Source organism: Apostichopus japonicus, chromosome 13 (assembly GCF_037975245.1).
Source record: "Apostichopus japonicus isolate 1M-3 chromosome 13, ASM3797524v1, whole genome shotgun sequence".
Classification (NCBI taxonomy): Eukaryota; Metazoa; Echinodermata; class Holothuroidea; order Aspidochirotida; family Stichopodidae; genus Apostichopus; species Apostichopus japonicus.
In genome coordinates, this window is record NC_092573.1 from 11,984,988 (window position 1) to 12,009,496 (window position 24,509).

General features: G+C 34.6%; 1 protein-coding gene across 1 annotated transcript in view; it reads left to right on the forward strand.

The window, feature by feature from the left end:
- LOC139979023 (uncharacterized) overlaps positions 1-22,149 on the forward strand; it is a 67,699-nt gene extending 45,550 nt beyond the window's left edge. The window contains exons 43-65 of the mRNA XM_071989658.1: positions 112-228; positions 822-941; positions 1,743-1,868; positions 2,398-2,535; positions 3,790-4,041; positions 4,496-4,627; positions 5,275-5,403; positions 6,256-6,381; positions 6,744-6,859; positions 7,516-7,741; positions 8,186-8,317; positions 8,843-8,965; positions 9,313-9,440; positions 10,881-11,118; positions 13,060-13,188; positions 13,664-13,777; positions 14,894-15,021; positions 16,225-16,471; positions 17,194-17,275; positions 18,236-18,339; positions 19,638-19,945; positions 20,484-20,597; positions 20,823-22,149. Coding sequence (XP_071845759.1) covers positions 112-228; positions 822-941; positions 1,743-1,868; positions 2,398-2,535; positions 3,790-4,041; positions 4,496-4,627; positions 5,275-5,403; positions 6,256-6,381; positions 6,744-6,859; positions 7,516-7,741; positions 8,186-8,317; positions 8,843-8,965; positions 9,313-9,440; positions 10,881-11,118; positions 13,060-13,188; positions 13,664-13,777; positions 14,894-15,021; positions 16,225-16,471; positions 17,194-17,275; positions 18,236-18,339; positions 19,638-19,945; positions 20,484-20,597; positions 20,823-20,909 — 3,416 coding nt within the window. The 3' untranslated portion in view covers positions 20,910-22,149. The remainder of the gene's footprint in view (positions 1-111; positions 229-821; positions 942-1,742; positions 1,869-2,397; positions 2,536-3,789; positions 4,042-4,495; positions 4,628-5,274; positions 5,404-6,255; positions 6,382-6,743; positions 6,860-7,515; positions 7,742-8,185; positions 8,318-8,842; positions 8,966-9,312; positions 9,441-10,880; positions 11,119-13,059; positions 13,189-13,663; positions 13,778-14,893; positions 15,022-16,224; positions 16,472-17,193; positions 17,276-18,235; positions 18,340-19,637; positions 19,946-20,483; positions 20,598-20,822) is intronic.
- The last annotated feature ends 2,360 nt before the right edge of the window (positions 22,150-24,509 follow it).

A 24,509-nucleotide genomic window follows, 5' to 3' on the forward strand; every position in this document is an offset into this window, starting at 1 on the left:
GAATATAGGTTCTGTTCAAATTGAAGATGCAAACAGTAACGATAATTGTACATAAGATGAATGTATCTCCAAAGACTATATACAAGCCCAACTTCCCAATTATATTTACAGATTTAGATGAATGCACATTAGATCCATGTGGAGAAAATGCGGTTTGTGCTAACACTCCTGGTTCATATACATGCAAGTGTCGAGATGGCTACACTGGTGACGGTCGTGTCTGTAAAGGTATGATTAAACACTATAATGTCATCGTTGCCCTTGTCTGATCAGCCTGTAACTACTTAATGAATCTCTAATCATCTATTCATAATAATATAGTTGGCACTTCTATAAATTAAGACAAGTTCACAAAAAAAGAGTTACGAAATCTCGTTGAAAGTAAAATCCACGTAAGGAAGGAAAATCAATGGTTGAAAAATGGCTGAATTTTGCTGTGTTAAAATCTTCATAGAATCGGCTCGAAAATGTAAATAATTGCAATAATAAAGTTAAAATGAAACAGATTCCACTATTAATCTATTTTAAGACTTAAGAATATGTAAAAATATATATATATATATATATATATATATATTTGTGTTTTTTATTGAATTGTTTTCATTGATATGTCATTCAACATACGAAGCGAAATTATAATTTTCCAGATATTATATAACTGGCTGTTAATTTTTTTCTATGTTTCGTTTGTTCTTAATATAAATAGTAACAGTATATAGGTAAAACATGTTACTATTAATGAGATGATTATTTATTGTGGTTACACATACTATGGTTACCCATATTGACAAATTGTTCTGTTTTCAATTATTTCCTTTTAGACATTGATGAATGCATATATCCCCATAACTGTTCAGTGAACGCAGACTGCATTAACTCCGAAGGCAGCTACAACTGTTTATGCAGGGCTGGATATACTGGAGATGGAAAAACCTGTTCTGGTAATTAGTATATATATAAAACTCATTAATCGTTTGGAACATCTGAGCCCATACTCGTGATGAATTTGATAGGTCTTGACTTGTATTTGTGGTAAACATGATGTTGAAATACTTTCCAAAGTGAACTTACCCTCTAATTATGTCACGTGAGACGAGTAAGGGTGTTGCGTAGAATTATATATCTGCCCTGATCTGGATTATTACTTGTGTACTTTGTCAAAACATGTATGGTCGGTCATGGGTTAACGTGGCATTGTGAGAAATCATATTAAAACATAATAGTAACAGTCAGACTCATCTAACAAAACCACCGGTAGAATTAACTTGTATCGAGTTTTCTGTCTGATAGAGAACATAATGTAGGATGCCTTAGCCCTATTTAATTTATTGTTAGGATATATACCATAGTTTTCTGTTTTATATGCAGTTTTGAGGGACAGATCTTTCGCTATTCTTAACAAACGTGTATATTTTGGAACATTGATCCAGCGTGTTTTGACCTAGTTTTATATATCAATATCTGGTTGCAATAAGAGCTGACGATCCGTGATTTTTAATCTCTGTGGTATTACTCATTTGGTTTTGTGCTTATTTACCTGCCTAGTAGGATTCAGTTCGTGGAAAAGCCAACTGACTCATTAAGATGTATACGAATTGTATTTATCTTGATTAATAACAAAACCAACGTTGAATGGGATGACAGGCTTTATAATAAGCTCTAAATCAACAGCTGATTGTAAATGTGATTACCGACTGAAAATTATAAAATTATCTTTCTTTATATTTAATTTATCTTCCAAGATATCAATGAATGCGACACACCGGAAAACTACAAGTGCTGGGCGAATAGTAAATGTCAAAATACGAATGGTAGCTACACTTGTGTCTGTGAAAATGGTTATTCTGCTGTAGGGGAGATCTGTATGGGTAAGTGGTTGTTCTCTTAAATGAACCTGTAACTTCATTTTTTATGTATCCAAACTGAAATGAAACAGATACTAAAATTGACTAGTGCTAATTTGTTTTGTTAATATGATTGTATTAAAAAATATATAGGTAATTAGGCTAACTCCATACATTACGTTTTACGCATTGTTACACTTGTGAAGTTTGGAAGGAATACATTACACACTGAACTCTTTTCTTTGGAGTTTCTATATATCTTAACAGTGTGTTAACAATACGTGTATGTGGTTAAAAACATTTTTAAGCAATGATATTTCAAGAAGTGAAAGAGATATTGAATTTAAAGTATCCTAATCCAACAGTAACATTTCTGGTTACCAAAGTACTGAGTTTACACACAGTTTTTTTTTAAAGTGAGGACACATGTTGATACATGAGATACGACTGAAAACCGTTTCCTAAATTTAGTGACGCTATGCATTGAATATAATGTAATTTTTTTACATCGCATTTTTATAATAGTTTTTATTCTTTTCTTTTTTAACATTAGACGTTGATGAATGCTCTCTGCAAGTCACTGATCCAAATATAACTAACTGTCATCCTGACGCTATTTGCAGTAACACTGATGGAAGTTATAACTGCAATTGTAAGGACGGATTTGCTGGTAATGGAACCGTCTGTAAAGGTACTGTAAAATTTGTATTAAAGAGTCACCATCATGCAACTTTTGAAATATAGACGATACGAGTACCATAGAATTACATTGCATTTGCAATGTCAAAGATACACCAACTTGAGGTATCCTAGATACTCAAATTAACTTAAATTTGAATCCTAGTTGTCACTTTTACACTAAGTCGTTGAGACAATCTTGATCCTGTTTCATTGTCACAGTAATATTTTTAAAGGTTGAGTTGAATCCAACGTTTGATCCACGGAAAGAGAAACGTTGTTTCCTCGTTGAATGTTTAGATAACCGTCGTATACCTGTTTTATAGTTAATCACCGTTAAAATATGTAACATTCTGTGGAATGCTCTTTGGGGCTAAATTTATGATAATTCCTGCTCCTAAACAGTGTTAGAAACTATTTAATATACAGCGTTTTACATATCAGCATTGATTGACATTCAACACTGCCTTTTTGCCTTGACAAATTAGTAGTGCATTGTAAATTTGCCATTTGAGGCCATAATGGTCTTAAATATTATTTTCATTAAATTTTGTGTTGGATTTGAACAACTGACTTAATACCCTATGGGTTCAAGTTAAGAAAAAATAGTCCAGTTACTTTAATACATGTACCTCGGTTGTTTACATGGTCATTGTCAAACATTAAAATGATTTTAAGGACATAATACTTGGAATGGTGCAAATGTTTCCTTTTCTTTACCTTTAACAACTAAAAAAAAGTAATAGTTTAAAGAAAGAAATGAGAGTAAAGTCATCTTACCCAACTTTTCACTTTGTGTTAGAAGTAACATACAACCGTTATAATTTGCATACTCGTTGAAAACGGATGACAAATTTAACATGCTTCAAGATAAAAACTACATTGTAAAACATTTATATTATGAGCGGTTTCATTTTCGTTGTTTCATGCAATCGTGGTGAGCATAAATCTACCCGGTTTGAGCCATTTCCGTTTAGTGAATTTTGAGGTGATTTCTCATCGCGATATTCTCGAACTGAGCCTATCAATAGTATCTACAGTAATATGTTTCTTATAGATTAGTTAATATTCAACCTTTAAATGCATCTGTTATTCCTTGTCTCAAGCACTAATTTATTTCTCAGTACATATAACTTCCTACATGATGTGTATGGTGTTAACCTATGCTCTCGTCATTCACTTAGAATGGTTGCGGTAACCAAAGTTTTACGAGCCCGGTAAAAAATATAGCTCAAAATAATAATGAGTTTCTTCGCTCAATTGGCAGATATCGATGAGTGTGATCCAAAAGGGAATTACCCGTGTGGACCTAGCGACACTAGTAAGTGTAATAACACCAACGGGTCATATCGGTGTAGCTGCCACCGTGGATATAGGAATGTTGATGGTTGTATTGACATAGACGAATGTAGAGAAAATCTACATAACTGTGACAGGTTGGCGACGTGTATCAACAAAAACGGTTCCTTTGATTGTAACTGCAGTGATGGATATAGCGGAAATGGTACCCACTGTCTAGGTGAGTGGCTTTAGTTTATTCACAACATGTTCAAATGTAAACCACACGGTCAATCTATGGGTCAACGAATTAATGCAGATGTATCAGAGTATAGTAGCTAACAATAAAAACGTTGCTCTTTCACGCAGCATCAGCCGTCATTTTTCACTTTTCTTCTTTGGTAAAAGACTTGGATTACAAAATAATGATTAAATATCGAAAAAAAATGAAACTGACAAAACTTTACATAGGGCTCAGTAATCCAATGACATATGTCAGCGTTAGAGGATACAATGTATATTCTTTCCAGGATATCATTCCAGTGCAATGAAACAGCCGATACTCATAGCATTAGTTTCTGTACTATCCATTGGTATCGGGTGAATGAAAATATAATCGCATGTGCCTAAATTGGGTCAGGTGGTTGCTATATGACACCTCGGTTAATCGGCTATAAACTTAACTATTTCAACAGATATTAATGAATGTTCTGGAGAACATGACTGCCACGGAGCTGCAACTTGCCTGAACACACCTGGAAGTTATACGTGCCAATGCAGTGATGGTTTCACCTCCGTGGGTGAAAGACTTGGTAGAAACTGCGCAGGTATGTCTACGGCGCCACCAAGTTTACTCGTTGTATACTACAACTACTTTGCGGTTTCATACATTTCAAATGATGTGTGCATTATAAGCCATATGCAGCTAATATTGAGTAACCGGGAATTGATTTCTAGGATGGTCGACCATATTACTGTAGACGATAACCTGAATATGAGGCAACCATTACTTATATATAGAAGGACGAAGCTACAATGTTAAATTAATAAATCAACACAATCATGTCGGAATTGAAATGAGACATCACAATGTGGTGTTAAGACACTCTTGTTAATGTATATTATGAAATTTTATGCTTCGAGAGTGTTGTTTAGTGGGACAACATTATCATGCCTAGCTTTAAATATAACACACTTTCATATATATCAAATTGACATCAAACTTTGCAATAAAAGGAAATTCACCACAGTGTAGTTAAATAAGCTGTCGACAACATATATACGCACATAAAACAACTGTTTCTATTTATATTACACTTGGTAATACGATTATTATAAGTGTTTGTGATCTTCAACATGACTTTTATGTTATGAAACATAAAAGTACTCTATTAGTAACAGAAACCAATTTTATAAATATTTTCTTTACTTTTCACGAAATCTTCATTTTTCACTCTTTCCCCATTTGATACAGATGTCAATGAATGTAATGGAACCTCTCCTTTGTGCGATGGACGTACTGAGCTTTGTAGGAACACAATTGGCTCTTATCAGTGTTCTTGTAAGAATGGCCTTGTGAAAGACTCATCCCAGACTTGTATTGGTAAGACCATGTGTGACGTTCTAATTTATGCAGGCTACAAAATGTCTAAGTATTGGTCCCAAAGAGATACAACTGTAAGCTATATCGTTCATGATCCCCATTGAAGTAAAAGTGTTTTGAAATTTAATCCATCTACTGAAATATATATATAAGTGTAATATAATCAGAACTCAAGAAAACAGAAGAAAAATGATAATGGAATGAACGTTCTTAGTTTATTAAGTGAAAGTTCATTAAGTGTGCTGTTTACAACTTAACACGTACACCCCATCACATGCTAGGGTTTATAAGGTATAAATTGATATTTACATAACTGATAACATTCATATAATTGGGCTAGGTGTACAAATTAATCTAATCTATCCATTCAGACAATGCATCACAGTTTTATTAGTAAGCAAACGTTTATCATCCATATGAGATAAAGAACAAGGGAGCAATGAACCAATGGCTAACAAATTACAGAAGGTAACACACCATGTTGAATTTATGTCCCCTTGTATTTAATTTTTAGATTATTCTTATAATCATGATCATAGTGTCCTTGGTAAACGAACGTTTATCATCCAATGGATAAGTCCCTTTCACATTTAATTTTTAGCTGAGCTAGACAAGCAAGTTAATTTAAATCAACCGTTATGTAAACAATGTATCATAGTTCTCCGCTCATTTAGCGAATGTTTTATCACTTGAATGAGGAACAAGGGATCAAAAAACTAATGGTTTACAAATTACCAGAAATTCATCCCAGCAAGAAATCATATATATATATATTCATTTTAATCTTGAAGTCACTGTATGAACAATTTACAACCTAAGTATGGTGAATATTTTGGCATCTTGAAATTACAGATATTGATGAATGCCTTGACCAAAACCGGTGTACTGGAAATAATTCCAGATGTGTGAATACATTTGGTAGCTTTTCGTGCTTATGTAAATCTGGTTACACTTTGGATACTCCTGGAACATGCATTAGTGAGTAATAATTTTGATATCTATCCTGTAAGGATCTGTTATTTGTGTGATTTTCCTACCTTATTTTTAATATGATAAAACTGTGCGTTATAAGCATATAATATGATATTTTTATAAAGAGTAATTGTTTATTCCATCCATGTTTAACTTCATATATAATAACGTACGTTAACCGAAAATATTTACAAATTTTATCATTCGTTTTGCAACTATAAGGAACAGAGATTTAATACAATATATCAGCAATAACAAAACTGACAAACTTTGCTAACTAAATTGTGAACGAGAACGCACGGAAGATATGGGTAGCACATTGTTCACCTAATAATTGACAAAGATATCATGTTGTTGTTGTTTGACAGAGGCTAACTTCATCAGCTTACAAGTTGAATTCAAAACTATCCAAGGACTGAAATCAGGCGGTGATCTTATCGACAGACAGAACCTGGAAATATATAGAGCGGATATGGAATCTGACGTGGGTTATAGTTCATTTTTTTATAGGCAGAAAATTTAATATATAATCCAATTTAAAGGGTGTGAAGACTCGCGCAAAAAGAAACGTCTAATGCCGGTAATCTGACCTACTTCCGAATGAGGTGTAACAAAAGAGTTAGACACCACATCGATCCCAGAAAATAAACACACAGCTTGCTACCGTCGGTAATTAGACACAAGTGTACAGTCAGTACATACAGCTGCGGTCAATACCCACATCACAGTATAAAAGCGATGCAGCGATGGACATCTCAGGTCCAGCTAAAGATAACAAGGTATCACGTTTCACTATTGTCTGCATTTTGTAGCGACAAGAGAAAAACTTCACTTGCAAGCAACGGAAAGTTAACTTTCTTAAGATGGCGGCACGCTGTTTGGGCGATTCTTCAATGCCTTTAATGGTACTTTCTTACAAGCCTAACTTACCGCTATGTATATATGGCTTGAAGGCATTTGTTCATAGATAATACCCTAACGCTACATGTCAAGATGAGGTACCTTAATAAACTTTGTGATCCTAAAGTAATTCCTACTTCGAAACGGCTTGGAAAATATTGTTCAATTGTGATATATATATGTTAGCTATAGGTTACTGTAATATTATTAATATTAATGTTCCCCCTTATTTCCTTCCAGATTCATGCTGTATTTAATGGGACAGGAGGCTATAAATCGTTAACGATAAGTTCCATGAAATTCATCCCAGCAAGAAATCACATATTTATTCATGTTAATCTTGCGGTCACTGTAGGAACAAATTACAGCTCTTTGGAGATAGTTTTTCGTCAAGGACTTGATGAAAATAACGTTTTACCACCTGATAACGTGGTAGATCCTGCAAGTTTGTACTTCGGAGAACTGCGTACGTATAGAATCGAGTACATTTGACACTTACCATTAAAGTGCACACTTATGCCTCGTCACAACAAATACATAACATCGATAATGCTTATATGAGACCCCATGGTAAATCATTCATTCTAGAGATAAGTTAATTGTTTCAAATCCGCTTTGTCCCGTAATAAAGTCTAGAGTTTGTTAAGATCCTAGCATCAGTCTATATAATATTAGCGACATGTGTCAGATGTATGCGTATATGTGTAAAATCGGCTCCTCTACCATGTGAGAAGTTTCTTCTAAATCTGAAACTGTGGTTGTGTAATTGGAGATAACGAACGTTTTGTAAATGCTGAACCCTGCTCTAGTAGAAGTGCCCTGCCCGGCCATTTATAAGCATAAATTAAGGATAATCAGCTCACAACCGCAAAGAAGAAGTATTTTATGATTTTGATTTTGCATATAATAGTGATTGATCCATGCGCCGATGGAAACCACAACTGTACGAACAACGCAGAATGTATATTTCTTGGACAGTCCGGGCATTTCAATTGTACTTGCCGTGATGGGTGGACAGGAGATGGTGTCGCCCAGTGCATAGGTATGAGCAAACATTGTTTAATAAACTTTGACAATGGTAACGTGAGATGCGTAATACGTAGTTATAGTAATACAAGACAGTAGAATCACTGTGGCCGAGTGGTACGGACTGTGTGTGTGTGTAAAACGGTTATGAGTTGGAAAATCCAGAACAGTTAAAAAACTTCCAGCCTTCACCGGGATTCGAAATCCGGGCATCCCGCTTAATATGCGGACAACCTAAGCAACTAGATTAAGGACGCTGATTGTATGTCTAGAGGTTCGAAACAGTGAGAAAGGTCGTCGTTCCATTGTAGGATTTTTGCCACATGTATCGAACAATGCTAGTCCTGTATATGTAAGAAAGAAACTTTCATATAGAGGGTATTCGCATATACAGCGGGACGCCCGGGTTCGAAACCGGTGGAAGCGTGAATTTTTTCACTGTTGTTGGTTTCAAATATATATATAACATACATACATACATGCGTAAACACATACATACGTAACCATTTTAGCTTGGTAATATGTCATTCTTTCACCATAGATGAAAATGAATGTCTCACCTCGGCATGTGGTTCACGGGAAGTATGTATCAACAGGGAAGGCGACTTTCTTTGCGAATGTAATCTGGAGCAAGGATATGCTAGAGTTTCCGAAGATTGTATCGGTAAGCTGAGTTTTTGAGAGCGACTGATATTTTTAAAATGTTATCTTTATATATGATAGAGAAAATAAAAACGGAAGTCAAAACAGTAAAATCGTAGTAGAACATATTTGAATTGTACTTAGCTAAAGGGAATTAGCAGTGCTTCAAAATAGAGAGCTAAACCTAAGGAGTTATATACCAGGCAGCATTAATATAATTCAAGTGAAGCGAGGTTAAAAAGTAAGGGGACATGAGTTGTTTGTTAATGGTACGCTAGGGTTGGTGTGTTTCATAGTGAATGCAAATGGAAACGAAAAATGTATGCTTAATCTAATAATTCATTGAATGATTGCTACACTTGCTTATAGCATCGCAGGTGTTTACAACCAACTTCAGCATTCAAGAAATAGATGGTACCACTGCGGTTTTTAATAAACTTCTGGAGAGCACAGTTAGTACTGAGTTTGTTGCCCTGAACACAACTTTGTGCAAGTTGGTAAGTTTAACTTGTTTTTTGAAATGTTTTCTTCGGCGTTCCGATCAATTTCAAACATTTCAATATTTACGATGTATGTTTCCATATCGTCAGAGATCACCTTTTCCTTAGTTCTCATTCTCATAGTACTTGCACGTTCCATACCTCGTGTTTGTATTTAAGCAACCTATCTCGTGTTTGTATCTAAGCACCCTACCTCATGTTTGTATCACATCGTGTTTGTATCTAAGTACCCTACCTCATGTTTGTATCACATCGTGTTTGTATCTAAGTACCCTACCTTATGTTTGTATCACATCGTGTTTGTATCTAAGTACTCTACCTCATGTTTGTATCACATCGTGTTTGTATCTTAGCACCCTACCCCGTGTTCATATCTTATTCACCTACCTCACGTTTGTATCGAAGTTCCTTACTCCAAGTTTATATCTGAGTGCCCTACAAGAAACTGTACATAAGTCCCTCATCACAAGTGTGTATTAGTCCATCTCATGTGTTTGTTATCTAAGTTCCCTACTAACAAACTGTGTATAAGTCAATTAACTCAATATTGTATCTGAGCCATCTACCGTAAGTTTGTGTTTTTGTCTACTTCCTCAAGTTTGTATCTATAAGCATCTTACCTCAAGCTTAGTTTGTATATAATTATCTTTCCTCAAGTTTGTATGTAAGTACCTTACCTCAAGTTTGTATATAAGTTACTTACCTAAAGTTTGTATATATTTAAGTAACTTTCCTCATGGTTGTATGTAAGTATCTTACCTCAAGTTTGCATATAAGTAACTTAAATAAAGTTTGTATGTAATTTACTTACTTCAAGTTTATATATAAGTACCTTACCTCAAGTTTCGTATATAAGTACCTTACCTCAGGTTTGTAAATAATTACCTTGCCTCAAGTGTGTGTATAATTATCTTTCCTCAAGTTGTATATATTTAAGATACTTTCCTCAAGGTTGTATGTAAGTAACTAACCTCAAGATTGCACATCATTAACTTACCTAAAGTTTGTATGTAAGTAACTTACCTCAAGTTTGTATATAAGTAAATTACCTCAAGTTTGTATATAAATGCCTAACATCAAGTTTGTATCTGAGTCCGCAACGTTAAGTTTGTTTAAGGTTCATTTAAGTGTGGTAGATCTAGGATAAGTGTTGGTACGTTTTACTTAAGATTTAAAAATGCGAAAAGTCATTAATACCAACAAAATAAACAAAATACAGATTTATATCACGGGTTCGAGTTTGATAACGGAAGAATTACGACACAAACGTTACCTTCTGTTTCAAAGTAATACCACAAACCAATCATAATATTTTCATTGTCGTAAATGGCGATGGTTAATCGGAATTCAAACTGTTTGAGTAATAGATTGATTGATTAAAAGCTTTATTTGACTTAAAAAAAAATCTTGTCAGTTTAATATTCTATTTATTCACAGATATTTTTTAACACACTGGAGGGTACAAATTATGCAGATTCCTATGCAATGTGTAAAGTGAGGCGCTTCAAGCTTCCTAATCTAACTGCAGAGGTAGCACTTATATTTGAGCGAACACCTTCAATCGCTCCTGATGAATTGGAGAACACACTTAATCGCAGGCTGACTGACCACGACTATATCTTGGATAATGGCTTCAGTAATATCACTCTTAGGAGCGAAAATATTACATTGGATGGTAAGAGATTCGTATTCGCCATGACCTGTGTAACGTCCCAGCCCTAAGCATATACTGGATCTCAATAAGGGCCCGCATGGGCTCTTTTAGGGGTTTCCCATGGGGTCTTAACCCACATATGATCCAAATGGGGCTCATCGTTACAATCCAGTGGGTTCAAAGTGGGTAGTAAAACTAGAAGGAACTTATCTAACAATATGAATGAATTTTAGTTTCATATAGGCAGTTGAAAGGTGTTAGTCCGTTTGGATTTATAGTAGCACTTCAAAGACTCCAGTATCCCCCCACCCCCCTCCCTTGGTCCAATCTCTGACATGGTAAAACTAAGATCACATATATGGTTTCTCTATGTATGTTTCCAATGAGTTTATATTTAAATATACTACTCACATGGAGCTACAGTACAATATTTTTATTTAAAGTATGTCCAACGTTTGAGCAAAACGAAACATAGAATTGACTCTCTGCTTACGTGTCAGTTACACACATAAATAGCTACTTTTATACATATGAATTATCACATTAAGTTTCGTGTTACCACTATATATGTCAAACTTTTACAATACAATTTCATTATATTTTCAGCCTATTTGTATATAACATGGTCTTTGGTTCTTGGTCACTTTGTAACATTGTTGTTAATTTTTTACCAAACATTGAGAAATATAAATATGTTCTTCATTCATTCACACTGATTCATATTTGCTTTACAAGTACTATTTTTTGTTTCAATTCTTGTCGTAGATAATTTACTGTTAGAGGTAAATAGCTAGCTAGCTAGCTAGCTAGCTAGCTAGATAGCTAGCTAGCTAGCTAGCTAGATAGATAGATAGATAGATAGATAGATAGATAGATAGATAGATAGATAGATAGATAGATAGATAGATAGATAGATAGATAGATAGATAGATAGATAGATAGATAGATAGATAGATAGATAGATAGATAGATAGATAGATAGATAGATAGATAGATAGATAGATAGATAGATAGATAGATAGATAGATAGATAGATAGATAGATAGATAGATAGATAGATAGATAGATAGATAGATAGATAGATAGATAGATAGATAGATAGATAGATAGATAGATAGATAGATAGATAGATAGATAGATAGATAGATAGATAGATAGATAGATAGATAGATAGATAGATAGATAGATAGATAGATAGATAGATAGATAGATAGATAGATAGATAGATAGATAGATAGATAGATAGATAGATAGATAGATAGATAGATAGATAGATAGATAGATAGATAGATAGATAGATAGATAGATAGATAGATAGATAGATAGATAGATAGATAGATAGATAGATAGATAGATAGATAGATAGATAGATAGATAGATAGATAGATAGATAGATAGATAGATAGATAGATAGATAGATAGATAGATAGATAGATAGATAGATAGATAGATAGATAGATAGATAGATAGATAGATAGATAGATAGATAGATAGATAGATAGATAGATAGATAGATAGATAGATAGATAGATAGATAGATAGATAGATAGATAGATAGATAGATAGATAGATAGATAGATAGATAGATAGATAGATAGATAGATAGATAGATAGATAGATAGATAGAATCCTAAGATGTTGGTGAAATGTGCCGATTGGTATCATCCTTTCAATAGTTTGGAATACAATTTATAGCGTTTACTTCGAAAAGTTGTATATTTTCTGTAAAAAGCTATTTTTATACATGTGAATTATCACATTAAGCTTCGTGTTACCATTATATCTGTCAAACGTTTAAAGTACAATTGTTATCATATTTTCAGCTTATTTGTATATAACATTTAACCGTGGTCCTTGGTGACGGGGATTTATATACAAAATAAAATGGGGAATGATGAAACATGACCTTGTCAGTGAATATTTATAATATTTAGTCCTTTCATTGTGTCATTGTGTTTGAAGGATTCGAAGGATCTACAACAGCAATACCAACTACAACAGGATCGACAACTGTGGATGAGGTTACGACTGCAGTATTTACAACTCCAAAGATGTCTACTGAAGATAGCTCTACAACACAGACTACAGTAGGTAAGTCCATGTACTGGAGAAATCAATGACACAAATGTTGTGTAATGGCTACACTACAATACAACACCACAAAGCACAACACAATTACGCAAAGCAAAGAAACAAAACGCATACTAGCCCCAATAGTAGGGTGACTCTCTCCATTCTGTTTTCTGTAAATTTTTATTTATTCGCAAAAAAAGATGCAAGATTTATATAAGATCATTCCAAGTTGTCAGTTCAGTCAGTAGATAAAACATAACATATATTAAACAAATAAAATAAGTGTTTGTAAAATAAGTCATTCGCGTTTCGATTGGTAACGATAAAAATATGTTCTTCATACATTCTGTTTCATATTTGCTTTACTTGTACTATTTTGCTTCAATTCATGTCATGGAAAATTTACTGTGAGAGGTCTTATGTATGTTTAATTGTGGTTAGAATTTATAAACTGGATAAGAGAATAGATAACACCATTAACATTTGTCCTCAGAACCCGAATGCAGGAATAACAACACCTGCCCACGTAATCAGTTGTGTATAAACAGCGAGTGCGTTTGTGATAGACAGACCGGTTACGTTGAAACTGATGAAGATGGCTGCCAAGGTATGGTTACTCTCATTTCTTTGTAAGGTCAAAATGAATGTACACGTTACGCTGGTAGGCATTGATAAATCTGATTTACAATTCAAAAATGCAATGTTGATTTCATTATGTTTACATTTGACCATTGACCCTGTGACGTTAGACCTCAGTTACAATGCTTACCAATTATTTTGATAGACCTTGACAATTACCTTGAAGGTTCCATGTCAATTCAATATTTCCCCTTGAAATTATAACAAAATCCATTCTTACTTATTTTGATCTTTGAACTCTGACCGTTCACGTTTGTTAACACATCTACCACATATTTTGATATGACTTGACATACCTATTACACGCATGACGGTTACAAGTCAAATTAATGTTTCAACTAGGAATCATAGCAAAAAGTTACTTGCTGACTTATTTGATCTTTTACCTCTCTTGTTGGCCTTTGACCTAAGTTACTATGATAACAACATGTTTTGACATTACTTGACATTTTCATTACACATTGTTGGAAGTCAATTCATAATTTGCCTTTGAGTTATAGGCCTTGTTTCACCTATGACCTCTAGTGCACTTTTGAACTCTGTTACTATGCTATCCTCTTATTTTGAGAACATTTCAGACAGTCTCATGAAAACTGTGAAAGTTTCATTTCAATTCAATATTCCCCTAGAAGTTATAGCAGAAGTTCACTTTTACTAAATTTGACCTCTGACCTTTGACTTCTTGGCTATTCTTTCTGAAGGTCTACGAGGCACAATATCCTATTTTGGGCACCTTCCTACCAAGTTTGCAATATCGACCCAGCCGTTTAGGAGGAGTTTTTGACACAAAATTGCCCCATGTTACAGACATACACTAACAAACACTCGGACAGACAGCTTTTGACCCGTCTACAGATTTGGACTTTTGTTCACCCTCGGTCACCCCTCATGGGTGACCTCCCGAGACTCGCTACTGAGAGACACTAACTATTACCATGGCAATCGTTGCTATGGCAAACGAATTACAATATATCATCCTCGCTATGGTAGCGATGAGATAACAATGCAATTTCAGATTTGCTATAAGGATGTAGCCTTTGCAAGAGTAAACGATTTCGTAACACTTTGTTTTTCCACCTCTTAGTGTCAAAGATCTTGAAAGTCACGTTTGCCATCGTCGAGATCAACAGTCAAGAAGCGATATTTAATGACTCTCTCACTGATAGAACTAGTAACTTCTTCATGTCTTTACAGAATCTCGTTTGTGATTTGGTGAGTTTTTTTTTTTTTAGTTTCAACTTTACTCGAGAGACGGTTGTGTTACAGTGGTTAAGGCAATATACTATCTATCTCAGGATTGCAAGCTTGAGTCCTGGCTAGCTGTATTAGTCAAGTATTGTGATCCGAGTACCAAGTATTTCGCGAGTGATTAATGTTCCGAGTAGTCCGAGTACTACTTCTGAAATCCGAGAACGAGTACTTTTTCATCTGAGTACGAGGAACGAGTACTTTTCCATCCGAGCACTTATTGATGGGTATAGCTGCGTCCTGAAGATCTTTTTAAACAAATTACATAACAGTTGAATGTGATGACATGAACTAGATTATCGCTATTGCTTGCCAAATATAAAACGTCTCATTTTGATATTGCGATGACAAAAGTGACAGTAGCAAACAACTTTCTGATGTGTACACATGAATATTTAACTAATAGTAACACTGCAACGACGAATTGTTCCGTACGGTAGCAACATCCACCACGCATGCGTATCTTCGTATTGTATGTACGTACTGTACTTGGTAATACACTCGACTGCATGAATGGTATTACAAAAAAAGTACTCGTTAAGTGCTCGTCATTGGCGAGTACCAAGTACTTTGCCATCCGAGTGCAAGTACTAAATGACGAGTACGTTTACTTTAACGTCCAAGTAGTTTCTAACCGAGTACGAGTACCAGCAAAATGGTACTCGGGTACTTTTCGAGTACTACAGCACTGCTGGATCATTACATTGTGTACTTTAGTGTGGCACACATTAGCCTCTCTTCATCCAATTGCATATAAAAGGGGACAAGGGATGTACCTTGTCAATATATAGTTGAGTGCGCCAGGTCAGTTTCCGGAGATGTACTGTTTGAAATATGAACAATTGGGTGGGTTATTACTGTGACCAGGTGTTAATATTGTAAAATCGAGTGATAAGTCGTTGCATGACTTGTTAACAAGATAAAAAAAACTTAATAATCACAACTTCATATACCGTGTCGATGATTAGTTAACTGTAGAATCGCTTGTATTTCTTTCCATTGCATTATAAACGTGTATTTGAGACGATGACGAAGGCATAGTTTCAAACTAGAAGAAATTTAAATTAAAGTAGATTGATGTACAAGTCAGGGATATGAACTATGCCATACATACAGCTAAAACTTATCAGGACATTTCTCAATGATATTACTCTTCATTCCTGACAGTGGTCGATTACAGTCAATAACTTTGACGGTAGGATATGGAAAGATGATTACATAAGTTGTAGAGTTTTGAGATTCTTCAAAGGAAGCATCGGGGCAGACGTGGATTTGGTATTTGATGAGGATTCAGAGGCCGACAGCACACAAATGATGGACGCAATTGAAGTAGTTTTGCAAGAAGGCGACAATACACTGAAAAACAGTAGCATTGGAACCATCAAACTTAAAAACGACAGCATTGTTATAGATCGTAAGTTGATTATTAAAATGAAAGTTGTACGTTCCATTAGATGGTAGGCATGATGTTATCGGCAGCCTTGTAATGTTACCCAACCGGAGTAAAGATATGTGGAGTGTTAATAAGTGATCCTGTAAACATCGACAAAACATTTCACCAATTGTGAAAAAATGTGAAAAGTTTTGAGAATTACTATGTTAAAAGACAAATTTGATTTTTGGTTTGAATTTGTTGAATCTATATAATCACATAACAATGTGTACTATAATTTGAGCATTGTTATAAATTCCTCATGTGTTTTTTTTTTCTTCAAGTGCTCGATTTGTATCTGTGTTCATGTATGGAGTATATCTACATAACAAAAAAGTGTCGACAAATGCACCGCTGTAAGGAGTAAATTGAGTTCAAACATTTTGATTTCAGTCAATACAATATGAAACCTTTTTTCATATTCTTATCAACTTGCAGAATATATACAATTAATTAATGGTCTACCAGGATCACGGTTAATAATTAATATATAATAAATACACACTGAATCGGAAAGTAGAATTTAAGTAATAATTGTTCATGTCATATTTAATATATATTTGCATTTTGCAGACTGCTTGCGTTACACTCGAAATATAGGCAACATTTTAACTGACTAGAAACAAAACGCAATAGTGGCTTTAACATTTATTTTATCGTCTCTTGAAATTTAAAGCATAGAGTGTCTTTTGTTTTCACCACAGCTGTTAGTCACCCCGAGTGCTTAGTTGATGCTTGTAATGAACATGGCAATTGCACAGTTTCTGGAAAAGAAGTCATATGCAGGTAAACGTCTAACACATGCAAAGAATATTCCGAACTCAGACAATGTCAGACTCATGTAAACGAGAAATAAATATTCCACGGTGCTGTTGAAAACCCCATCTGAGTCTCTTGTCCCATACTCTTGGTAAAGTTGATGAATGTAAAGTATTTATTTATTAGTCGAACTCTCGCCTCTTCCATTGGGAGTGGATCATATTAGAACGTTGGTGATGTCATCATGGCAAATGTTTTTCAATTCTTTTACTTTCCTAATATAATCATTTGCTGATTTATCCTTTAAATGTGACATTTGGAATGATTAAGTTAGCTTATTCGAAGTTGAATCTCATGGAAGTGCAGCCTTTAAGAAGAAAGTATATTTCCTATTTGGGTAATTGATTTAATATTACCAACTGAAAACGAGAACATCCACGAATCAAACGCCATGATGATTTATGCAAGTTTCTGTTGCCAGATGTAATCAGGAATATCTCAAAATGTTGAAAAGTTCATATTTTTACTATTCAAAATGCTACGAGGTTGTGGTGTTTGGCCCAAAAATGCAGAACGTTTTCCGCATTTTTGTTCAGCAATCATCATAACCTGCCGGAAATATCCCTTAATTAAGATGTTAAAATACGTGGCCGTATTTTATCTTGATGCAGATATTACGTAGATGCTGAACTGCCCGTGCAATCCCCCTCCCCCCTGATAAAATAGAGCAATATTGATTGTAGATAAATGTGTTGATAAATATTGAAGATAACTATTTATGTGACAAACGATTTTAAATTGTAAATGTTGTCGTAAACGCTCGAAGAAATTGGTGTTTCAGTGACTTAGATTGGTGTTTCAATGACAAAAATACATTTTTGTCAGTTAGCTTAATTTAGGTTCTTTTTTTTGCATCAAACTGTAAATTTAAACCTGCATTGTCGTTGCCACGCATTTATTAATGATTCCTATTTTGTTTTAACATAGCTGTGATGAAAGCTATACCGGAGTTTCGTGTGAGAGTACAGTCGATCCGCCTACCGTTCCTATCGTTCCTATCGTTCCTATCGTTCCCTATGACAAGGGAATAGGTAGGTTACAATCATAAGCAATTAATCATAATTTGAATCATTTCTGTTCACGATACCATCACTAAATCATACACCGCAATCATTCAAATTTCTACATAGTTGTTTGCATTTCAAATTATGTTTCTTATTCAACAGTTAAGATGTTATGCACTTACAAAATGTTGTATTTTATACGGTACCATTCGAAAACACGAAATATCCATCATGTGATGCTGCAAACAGTTTGCTTTGCACGATACCAACGATGGTTGAAATTACAGCAACACTCGGGTATTTTTTTAACGATACAACATGGGCTGACAGAAAAAAATGACAAAACTTTTGATATGTTACTTTAACTACTATTCTGGTATACTTTCCTTTCAAAGCCAGATGCCGATATTTGTTGCAAACACAATATATTCTTTAATGTCAACAAGAGAGCCCAAGCCAATCATGAAATTGTTAATTGTCCCTCACAAATTAACGGTGCCTTTAAAAAAAAATGCTACTTAAGGCCTATCGTCATTCTGAGCTGGTACTGTATGCTATTGACAACCCCAAAATGATTAAAAGTTTTATCTTGATTAAATCAAACACACTACAATAATACAACCTGCACATTTTTTTTATTATTAGTACTTATCATATTTTTAAACTATGGTAACTCTTTAAGTCATTCTTTAACACATTTTTTCTTACAAGAAAATGTTGGTGGAATTACAACTCTTTCAACTGCAAACGTGATTTGGTGAGCAACGATTGGAACTTGTTGACGTTGTAGTTAACAGTGTTAGTTTAGACTACAATAGAAACAGCCGATTAACACAGAGATTACAGTATCTACTGTAAATCTAAAGTTTTGTACCACAGTAAACACTGGATCATGCTGACAAATCTGATAAATCGGTAGCATGTGCTATTAAGTTTACAGTAAGAACTGAGGATATTTGTAATTCCAACAATCCCAAACAACTGGATTTGTTGGAATTACACATATCCTCAGTTCTTCTTGTAATCCTAATAGCACATGCTACCAATTTAGCACGATCTATTTTTACTGTGGTACAAAACTGTAAGATTTACAGTAGTAACTGTTCTCTATGTGCATCGGGTGATAGAAAACATGATTATGAAAGACTTTGGGAATACGTAGTAGCCGTTTGCCAAAGGAATATTTAGAAAGCGACCTGCATATACACTGTCTCGGTGTGAGTTTGAAAAGACAGAATGGATTGTACATTATGATCATATTTCCTTTTCTAAATTGTTATCATCCGTAAGACAAAAATCAAAACACCATTTTTCTTTCGTGGCAGACGTGTGGCAGATTCTGGTGATTGTTTTCGCCTTACTTATCGTTCTGTTGTTGCTTGCCTTGTTCATCGTTTGTGTCGTCATGTGGAGAAACCGCCGAGGTGCAGCGAACATGGATTCCAAGATATCAAGGAAATTATCCACTAGTTCCAGTAGTAGCTTTGGAACTGTCTCACCTCTAGTATTTGCGACAGAAGCGACAACATCCCAAGACAAAATCTCAGAGTCTGATTTGGGAAGTATAAAGAGCGAAGAAATTGAGCGAATGGATCACATAGCACAGGTTATGGGTAGAATGTCTGATCTAAACGTAAGTATATGCTTATATTGGTGTGCGCAAAAGGGCTGAAAGTGGGTGGGAAGGGGGGGGGGGGGGAGATTGCGCGCAACCTAACTCGACAGTTGGTGGATCGAAGGGTTTATTAGCAAACTTTTGCGTTTAGATCTAATTATAGACCAACGCACCGTTTGACGTCTAAACTTGACTTTTTTGGGGGTGGAGAGGGGGGGCAGATCTCCACACCTCCACACACTGGAGGCCTCATTCAACAATCCCACAGCCACACCACATTCCACACCCTAAATTATTCCGCATGTAAAGCACGTTCAGAAAGATTAATATATATGTAGAAAGATGTAGTAATGCTTAGAATTGTGATTTATTTTATCCATTTTAATACCTATTGCCTAAACTTTCATTTACCTAATGGTAACCCATGGAAACCCAATTTTCAAATTTCTGTCAATAAAATTACACTTCCAGATGCATCATGGGTTAAGTTCTATTTTGCTGCAAAGCTTTTTTTAATTTTTTTTTATTACTTTCAAATACGCAACCTTTTAAATAGGAGCAAATGAGATATGAAAAGAAGTCAAACTCCCCTGAATCTAGACAACCGGAGAGTTTGTACAACAGGAAAGGACCTTACGTCGCGGATGGTTCTGAGGCCCTTAGAAAGAAGGTGAGTTTAACTTTAATACAGACAAAAACGACATTTGTTAACTTAGGTAGATTAAGGTTTGGAAATTTTATAGAAGCACCGCATGACTGAACATTTAATGCTATGGGAGGTAATAAATACTGCGTCGTTATTTTCCAGTGGAAAGCAGTTTTGTATGAGTTTAAAAAGTATTTTGGTTCAGTGCAGTTAGTTTGAATGTCTTTCATGCGTTTCTTTTGCCCTCAGCGACGAAATGCTCCACTGAAAGTTTTCCAACTCCCAAGACCAGAGAAAAAGAGGAATGAAGATACAAGCTTTGCGTGGCCACGTTAGAAGTTTAGAAAACCCTGAAGCTAGTGAACACTAACGTCACTAAAGAGATCAGGGGAATATAATTTGATATTACAAATGCGCTTTCATATGATTAAGTAATTTAATTTTCATAACATTTTGTTATATCAATTGGTTAAGCTCTGATACAAATTGATGAATTGTGATATAGAAATGCTGTGAAACTTATTCTTAGTTCAAACTCTTGTGCCTCTTTTTCTAAGATGCATTTATAGCTTCATCAGAACACTTTGTTAATGTCATCAAGAGATAAAGCAGATAAAAGCAAAATTATAGAATGAATAATCTCGTAATATCATTAAGTATAAGATTGCTGTATAAAGTAAAGAAAAAAGGGTTGTCTGCGAACATGACCAAATCATATATTATCTGCTTCATCATTGATTGTTATTGTCATGAATGATGTCTTAAGTGATTTAATGAGATGGAATAAAAGTAATCCGGATTGCAAATTCATATTATATCCTGAAGAAACTACCCTGTTTCAATTATATTACTTAAAAAAGGTATACGTACAGTAATCATTAAAAGTTTAACAAGAGAACGTTTACTCTTATTACGAATCTCTGTCGTATTAATCGAACTCGCCAAATGCTAGAATATTTTCATTTATTGGAATTGAATCATTAAACTTGAGGTACCGGTAGGGAAATTGATGAATATATATTGATGAATATATATAAATTATAGGTGAAGCATTGAACTTGGATGCCTTTTTCCAAAGTGTTATAGTTCATGTAATATAGGTAAATGAGGATGGTTGGATTTGCTTCGATCCATGGGAACTAATAAAATAGCTTGGCCGAATCATGAACGTAAAGCAGAGACGTAAAAGATTTACGATTTCTTATTATCTCTTATTATTGCTATTTTATGCCATTTTATGTTTATTTTTATGCTTATTTTGCAGTTTTTTTCCTTTGTTGGTATTTAGTCATTTTTGCCGAACCGAATTGGTTTGATATGGAATTGCAATGTCCACCATTTTCTCTCTTACATACTTGAAACGTAATGATATTTTTCGCTTATGATGGTAATAACATGAAATACGAGAGAGAAAATCATGTAAAATTCGCACCAACTGTAAGATTCATTTCACTTACCACTTGACATTCCATTGTAGTATGCTCTATTTCTTTAATTGATTTGAACGCATAGCAATCTGTTAAAAAACACATAGAAAAATGTTACAAGCAGGAATTAAATTGGCAATCTAATTGAATTATCGTATTTGTGTATGTATCTATATGTACAGAATATCTGTAATAATCTTACTCAACACAAACGACCTCCCATAGGAGAAACAGGAAGAAGGGTGATTAATGTATGTATGTTTTTTTGGCAGCAGTTCTGATAAAGGAAATTACAGAGTAGACGAAGTTGAAGGCACACGTTACCAACCCTCTTGATCACGCCAACAACCTCCTCCCCCTTCCCCTCCCTCCCCTCCCCTCCCCCACAACAAACAATTCATAAATAACTGGAGAAAGAATTCAAAACTTAACTAAAATAAACTATTGTAAGTGTTGCCTTAAATTTGTTACTAAAGGAATGATATAAAAGGATTACAAAACACCTGTGAAATAAACTATCATAGTAATGGTGCCTGAATCATTCGTGACTGGTTTCTTATTGGTTAATTTAAATGACGCATAATCCCAGACCTATTGTGAGAACATAAGCCTGTGTAGATGAATGTATAGCTGCTAGGACTTGTTTTAGGGTGGGCGATTTTCGGGTCAAATTTTCACGTCATATTGTGGGACAAAATGAAACACCTTTGTTTAGTTTCCTCTTAATATTTTACTCTATGGCTCCAATATTTTGGAATATGTTTAAGCCATTAACAGCAAACATAACCGAGCAGAATTATTTTGCTATAGGGAAGGTGGGGTTCTGGATGAAATGTTCCCTACAAATTGGGTCGGATTCAAAATTTCACCCATTTGTAGAATCTTGGGTATTAGCATTACCTCAATAACAGATTCCCGTTAGCATTAATACTGCACTTTAGGTTTGGAGTAAAGGGAAGAGATTGTAAATAGAAAATTTTAGTTTTTACGTTAATCCACGAAAGGTAAAAACGTTTTACAATGATACATTCCATTCAAGTCTCTAAACAGGAAATAGAAGGTTTATTAACTCGTTTTAATACGGGTCAGCTCTTTTATAAAGTTGCTAGGTTCCAGAAACAGAAAATAGAGTTCTCTGTATGAACAGGGGGAAGGTTTTACCTGTGCTCATCGTTCGTTTTTGTATACTGCCCCCAGTTGTGGAATCACACTCAGCAGGTCATGTCTGCATTGAATATCGACATCTTTTACTGTCTTTGCTGTGCTGCCTAATTAAAGTGCCCTCTTAACATAGGCAACGTTGGATCATGAGTCTGAGCTTAAAGGGTGTGAAGACTCACGCACAAAGAAACGTCTGATGCCGGTAATCTGACCTACTTTCGAATGAGGTGTAACAGAAGTGTTAGACACCACCATCGATCCCAGAAAATACACACACAGTTTGCTACCGTCGGTAATTAGACACTAGTGTACAGTCAATACATACAGCTACGGTCAATACCCTCGGCACAGTGTACATAGCAGCGATGGACATCTCAGGTCTAGATAAAAGATTACAAGGAATCACGTTTCATTACTGTCTGCATTTTGTAGCGATAAGAAGAAAACTTCACGTGCAAGCAACGGAAAGTTAACTTTTTCAGAGCGCGACACGCGGTTTGAAGCACACAGACTACGGAAAATTGTGGGCAATTCTTCATTTTCAAGTGAGTGTATTACGTGAAATGTCTCTGACAATAGTTTCTAAGTATCCTTCAAAAGTTTGGAAGTTTTTTCACTATACGTTCCCCTTAAACGGAATGTGAAATTTTTCTTAAGCTTACAGGCACATTCATAATATCCAACCCAACCTCGTGTGAATCCTCAGATTTAAAGAAGGAAATAACTGTGCCATTGTTTAAATGTTTCCAAGTTGTACTATAGTATGTTGTTCCTTTTTTTTTATTTCCAGTATACATATAAAATTTATAGAGAGGAGTCATATAATACCTCAACAAGAAAAATAACTAATATAAAAAGTTATTTTTTAAGATGGATATCATATCAAATACATCTCCACATACAAAAGTTAATACATAAAACGATATAACAAACAGACTACAACAAATATTCTAAGTGCTCGGATGGAATGTATAAGCAGCACGATAAATAACGTTCGGTTTTACGAGGGGATTTCTTAGATTTTTGCTCGATTTGTTCAGGAGACTTTTAAGTACAGTATACAAAGAGTGATTCTGATCACTGTAAATCTTATTAGCCATTCTTGTAAACTCAGGTCTTGCAGCAGCATTTACTTTTTCTAAAAGTATATTGTAATCTAAATTAAATATAGCTGATGTGTATTTAAAAAACTTCATTCTTTTTCTTTGCTTTTCTTGCAATATAAAATGGTACCAGATACGCACTGTATATGTCACATGCGCCAGGGTAGAATAATAGTATTGAAAACATTTTCCTTAGCATTTTGGTTAAAGAAAGACACAACGTATAAGCCACACTAGATACTATA